General features: G+C 43.0%; 1 protein-coding gene across 2 annotated transcripts in view; it reads left to right on the top strand.

The window, feature by feature from the left end:
- Positions 1 to 6452, top strand: part of LOC101855974 (dystrobrevin beta) — a gene marked incomplete at its 5' end in the record, with an annotated part of 83144 nt that overhangs the window by 17005 nt on the left and 59687 nt on the right. For both annotated transcript variants that reach the window (XM_013087235.2, XM_035972035.1), the window contains 1 exon segment: positions 45 to 255. In XM_013087235.2, the coding sequence (XP_012942689.1) occupies positions 45 to 255 (211 nt within the window).

The following is a 6452-nucleotide window of genomic DNA, read 5'->3' as shown; positions in this document are numbered from 1 at the left end:
AAATATAAATATTTCATTACATCTTTCTATCGCATTTGATCCAGAGATATCATGCGAGAGATCCAGCGTCTCCGTCTTGAGCAGGAAGCGTTCGCCCAAGAGGGCGGGGACACGGGCCAGTACAACCCTACTCTACTGGCCGAGCTCCGCCTCCTGAGACAGCGCAAGGACGAGCTGGAGGCGCGCATGCAGACGCTGCAGGAGAGCCGCAAGGACCTCATGGTGCAGCTGGAGACGCTCATGAAACTGCTCAAGGTTTGTTGTTGTTGTTTTTTTGTTTTTTTGTTTCTTTGATTGTTTTTTGTTTGTTTATTTGTTTTTCTTTCTTTCGTCTCCCCCTATCAATTTCTCTCTCTCCTGTCTCTCTCTATCTCTTTATTTTCTTATCTTTAAAGCTACAGAGTTAATATTTTGACAAAGATAACTTTGTATAGGTAGTTGCAACCTATTAGAGGACTTTTTTAATATTATATTTTATTTTGTAAGCGAGATATCCCGGATCTTAACAGGTGACTTATCCTCTTCATCAATAACCTCATGAATGAACTGCCCAAAGGAATACATGCCGCATTGTATGCAGACGACCTGGTTCTTTGGTGCTCTGAGGAATTCGTCACTACAGCCACATATCGCATGCAACTAGCATTGGACAAACTCACTACATGGACAAAAACCTGGTGTGTAACCGTAAACAAAGAAAAGTCTTCTGCTACACTCTTCACTCTCAGACAGGCTGAGCCAAAACATCTCACATTAGACAAAACCCCCTAAAGTTTGAGAAACAACAGAAGTATCTTGGAATAATCTTTGACAAGCGTCTCACATGGAAACAACACATTCAGAATGCAGAAAATAAAGCCAGGAAGAAACTTAACATCATGAGAAAACTAGCAGGGACTCAGTGGGGAGCAAATGAGAAAACACTAACACAGATCTATCTGGGCGCAATCAGGCCCCATCTCGAGTACGGATCCAGTGCATGGATGACTGCAGCACAGACTCACAAATACACTCTGGAAAAAGTGCAAAACCAGGCTCTCCGAATAATCACTGGAGCAATGAGGTCAACGCCTATAGAAAAGATGGAACAAACAACATCTATAGTGGCCTTGCAGAGGAGATGGGAATGCAAGGCCCTCATACAGTACACCAAGGCCACAGCTATGGAGGATCATATACTGCACACGAGAACAGCGAAAACAAACACCGCAAGACTCAAAAGATCCAACTTCATCAAAGAAAGCAGAAAAATCCAAAGATCCCTACAGGACCATCTACCAGCCACAGTTAACATGCTGAATCACACCCCAGAGGCACCATCATGGGAAAAGAAAAACACAAACATATATATACACACGTCCATTCCTATGTTCACCACAAAAGATGACCACAGCGACCTGAGCAAGAAGTCCCCCACCCTGTCCATGCTTGAAGAAAGATACCCACGAGAAGCATGGATAAGGATCTATACAGACGGATCTGCCACTGATGCTGTGAAAAGAGGAGGAGCCGGAGTGTACGTACAGTTCCCAAATGGACGACGACAAGCAGAGGCAGTCCCAACAGGGCGACATTGTACAAACTACAGGGCAGAAACGGAGGCTCTAGTACATGCAGCAAACATCATCAAGAATGTGGTAGACCCCCAACGCCAAGTAGTATTCCTAACAGATGCCATGTCAGTACTGCAGGCAATCACTTCCGGCAAACTACCAAGGCTACGAAAAGAAATCTGGGGATCATGCTGCAGTGGATTCCACCACACTGTGGTGTCTTGGGAAATGAGCAGGCAGACAGGATGGCCAAACTAGGAGCACAAAAAGAGCAACCAGACAACAGCGTTAACTACACAGAAATAAAAACTATTATAAATACACTATTTAAAGCACCTCAGACACCAGATGGCTACCATGAGCTGTCCCGCCAGGAACAAGTGATTATCTTCAGACTAAGGACACAACACACAAGACTGAGACAGCATATGTACAAATGTTTTAAACTAGTACAATCACCAAAATGCCAGTGTGGAGAGGCGGACCAAACTGTTGAACACATCCTTCAGCACTGCAAGACACACAGGGCCCTGAGACAGGAAACGTGGCCAACCCCACTGACGCTACAAGAGAAGCTATACGGGCCGCCAGATGAACTGACTAGGACGGCCCAATTTATGACAGATACCGGACTTCAAGTGTGATGCGATCGAGAAGAAGAAGAAGAACAGGTGACTTGCTAAAACACCGAAATTTCCTTTAAAATCCGAGTCTGAGGCATTTAGAACGTAGTAATGTGAAAAATATTTCATTAATTTAAAAAAAGCAAATTGCAACTAAATCTACGCCTTTTGCCTACTCTGAGACCAATTTTCAAAGGAATCCTATAAACAGCCTCCGATATCTCGCTGCACTAAAACTCCATACCCCTAAAAATATCGCTTTTTTTAAAGAAAAGCAAAAAAATGCGTTAGCATTGTTATTACTTTTTTTTACAACCGCAAACAGATCAATGCAATGTTTGTCTTTTTCAGTATCTACCACAGCACTGTGCCAATCACCCAGTTTAGAATAGAACAATGTAAAAATGAAATAAGAATGCAGTTTGGATTGATAAGATAATATATTTTTTATTTCAAGAAAATAACACAAGGAAAGGGGGAATAAGTTACTCGTATCTCAAAGATTGAAACAGTTCAATCATAGTCATACTTTATTCAAAATAATAAAGCAATAAGAGAAACACTTCTAAACACTGAAGTATATTTTTCAACAGGTGGAATTTTTAATTTTTAGGATAACTTTTGTGTAAGTTTTGAGGTGTATTTGTTCTTCCTAAAAAATAACATTTATTTTATCTTGAACCCAAAAGTAACCGGCTCTGCCTCTAGACAATGGCATCACTGAAACCAAACAAGAAGCCCCGCTTCTTTTAGCCGAGGTAGATGACTGGTAACATACACCGATAATGCAGACAGTTTAAACTTAAAATCCGATTCAGGTCCGATGTGTATTATTAGCAAAGCATTTTACATTGCACGCTGAAGACGCGAGTTCGATTCCGTATCAGAAAGATGATTTCATCGAGTATCTTCGCACTTGCTGAAACTTTTGGAACGAAAGAGCGTCCTAAAGTCTCGACAGCGGTGATAAAAGTAGGATGTCCAGCTGGAGTGGGACTGTCAGACAAGCATGGTCAATCATATTTTGGTAATAGCTAGCGTTTTGTAAATGATCTGTTTGCATGTTGCTTTTTTGGAGGTTTATTACCTGGTACTTTGTAATTTTGTAGCTGTCATCTTCAATTTTCAATGGCCAATAGTACAATGGATAAAGTTAACCTTGCTCAAAGTCAACACTTTTTTCTGTCTGGGGTGTTGACTTTATTAGAATGCCACTGTAACTTGTTTGATTTGTAATTAAGGCGCTTTGTCATTGACATAATTCTCAATTTTTTCCTTTTTAGTAAGAAAGAGTGTATGCAATATTTTGCTTGAATTATTTACTATAATTTTTAAAAATTATTTTTAGTGCATATATTATTATGTGCGTGCATGTGTGTGTATGCATGTTTTTCATGAATATTATGCAATGCGCAGAGAACAATGATTGTTTCACGGATTTGCGCGATTTAAATGTCATATTATTTTTATCATTATAAGCGAACAATGTAATATTACCCGGGGGGGGGCAAATGTAAGAAGAGTGTAAGAAGGAGGGGGTGGTCAAAAAGTCCCAAAAAAGGTGTAAGAGTGTATTTGAACAGCCCCTAACGATAGACCCACCACCCCAGTTTATTTTTTAAAAAGTAAATCAACTCATCATAAATTTTATTTTTAAAGGAACCTTTCAACACATCAGGCGCACAACGTTAATACAGGACAAGTCTAACGGAGGAATACATTAACAAGATATAGAGACAAAAACACCAACCTATGGATTACAACATGTTATGAACATAACAAACAACAAAAATGACACTCCCTAGCTCACTTCTACACATAGGTTTACATTCACAAACCTAACACCGATAGGCAACGCAGTACCACATTTTTTCGGCCGACAAGCCTCCTTCTATAAAAGCAGTGTATAGAGAAACTATTTGGCAAGTTAGACTACAAACAAACTTTGAAGATAAAACCCACACACCCAACTCTATTTCGGATTTGTTTCAACGGGAAATTACATACTGATTCAATACAGAAACAAAATATGAAGATCATTTGAGCTGAGGCGAGAGAGAGTGAGTAAATATTTTGAATACTCAATGTATGTTTTGAATACAAGCGCAACAACGAGGACAAAGACTGAACAGACGAACTGCGTGAGACAAGACGAGACTGCTCTGTTAACACCCCCCCCCCCCCCCAATGGGTTGGGGGCTAATAATTAAACCCACTGCTCCACCAGCAGGAGGTGCGACCCCTTCTATAGTGAAATGTCACCAATGAACATCTACGCTCAGGTACGAATGGCCGACATTTGCTTATATTTGTTTTGTTTAGTATAGGGTTTTACGGCGCTCGCAACTGCATAAGGTCATATGAGCGCGCGGGACACACCTAATACTTTTTCGTTGGTAGGAAATTTTGAATTTTGCCCGGGTGGCGGCCGAAGCCTACTCTTATCGATTTTAGACCACCAAGGGATCTTTAACGTGCGCAACTTGCACACGGGCCCTCCGAGATTTTTCGCCCTTGTCCGAGAAGGCTAGGTGTAGATCTTTCCTACCAGAAGATCAGGGGTGTGGCAGAAAGACAGCAGTTAGGAGGAGCCAAGGAGTAGCAGTAGAAAGGCTGCAGAAAGAGTCAGGAGCCCAGAGGAGGGGGCAAAGGAGGTGAGGGGGTGGGGGCAGAAAGTGGAAATGAAAGCAGACAACAGAACATTGTTAGAGATCAGGAAAGGATGTGAAAGGAGACAATTTTAGAGAAGAAAATTTTTTGGTCGCTACCCGGAATCGAACCCGGGACCTTTGAATGAGAGGCCAACACCTTAACCTCTAGGCCACGAGAGCCCCACATTTGCTTAGGTGTATCGTCTGTCTTCTGTCGTCTTTCTTCCTTTTTATCCTTCCCCGAGCTGACCGGGGACCATCATCATCATGCAGTGCCAGATCTGCGACAGACATCGGCGATCATGGTTTTCCATTCATTCCTTTGCTCGGATTCTCTCAAAAAAGCTACGTTTCCCTGATCTAAACTTGTTACCCATTTGTTTAGGTTCCCAAAATATGTTGTTCTGGGCCTACCCCTGCCTCACTTGTCCTCAATTTTGCCAGTGAGAACTAGATGTTCAAGACCCTTATGTCTATTCAGGTGTCCCAAAAACTGCATTTGTCGTTTCCTGATTGTTTTTAACATTGAGCGTCCCACGTGGGCTTCATCAAGCACTACCTCATTTGATTTGTTTTCCTTCCACGATACTCTTAGCAGTTTTCTAAGAAACCGGGGAATAAAATAAAAATCTAAGTTGGCTGTCCCATTAACAGGGCGTGCAGACCCCCCCTGATGGGATGCCACTCGTACGTCACTAGCTCTCTGACGTGAGGGTGGAATCTTTTGTCCGTACTTGCTATGTCTTCTGTCCATCTATCTTTCTTTCCGATCTATCGACCGAAGGTCTGGTCAAGCAAAAATTGGACCCCGAATCCCCGCAACGCGAGGCGCCCTGTTTTGTGGAAAGCGAGGGGGAAGCCCTGTTGACAAAATTGTCGAAATCTTTTACAAAGATGTGATACAAGAGTTTTGTATCCGTGGTCACCAGCGCAGGCCTACGGCTGATGATGGATTGAAGTCCATACGTTCGCCCATACTCTGATTCCCATTTATCAAAAGCTTGTGCCATGCCATTTATCAACTCTGGGATGTGCAATAGAAAGGGCCATGGCTTTGGCGTGCGACCCGTACGACCGGAGAAGGGGATCCTGGTGGCTGAGGTGTGGCTTCCCTCACCAACACGCCACTTCGGCCCTGCATTCGGTCTTGACGGGCGAGTGTAGTGGCCTACTGCACTCAATCGGTTGCGACTGGTTTGTAAAACCGCTTTTTTGGCCAACCTTGGTTGGAAGGTGAGATTTCTTGCCGTCTGATTGGGAGTATACCTCCACTTCCAGGGTAGCCCTGACACCAGCTATGGACTTCTGAACCGTGTCCCCCTGTTGGACTCGGTGGCGGGTGGGGAGCCCTGGAGATTAAAAATAAACGAAAAATTTATGGATAAAAAAAAAAAATCATTTCTCCCCCTACCCCAAATCCCAACACGTCTGTGCCAAATCCCAACACGTCCCTGTCAGGAGGAGCGGGTGGGAATCCTGACCAGGGCAAAAGAAAAAGATTAAGAGAGGATGATACTAAGCATTTGGGACCTGTCGCCTTATTTGGTGATCTCCTCAGTTGACCTGTCAAAAAAAAGTAACATCTTTAAGCGTCTTTGCCATTGGCAGAGCTGTTAGAGCCTTGG

This window comes from Aplysia californica, unplaced genomic scaffold (assembly GCF_000002075.1).
Source record: "Aplysia californica isolate F4 #8 unplaced genomic scaffold, AplCal3.0 scaffold00562, whole genome shotgun sequence".
Taxonomy (NCBI): domain Eukaryota; kingdom Metazoa; phylum Mollusca; class Gastropoda; order Aplysiida; family Aplysiidae; genus Aplysia; species Aplysia californica.
This window is presented reverse-complemented; position numbering and strand designations above follow the sequence as displayed.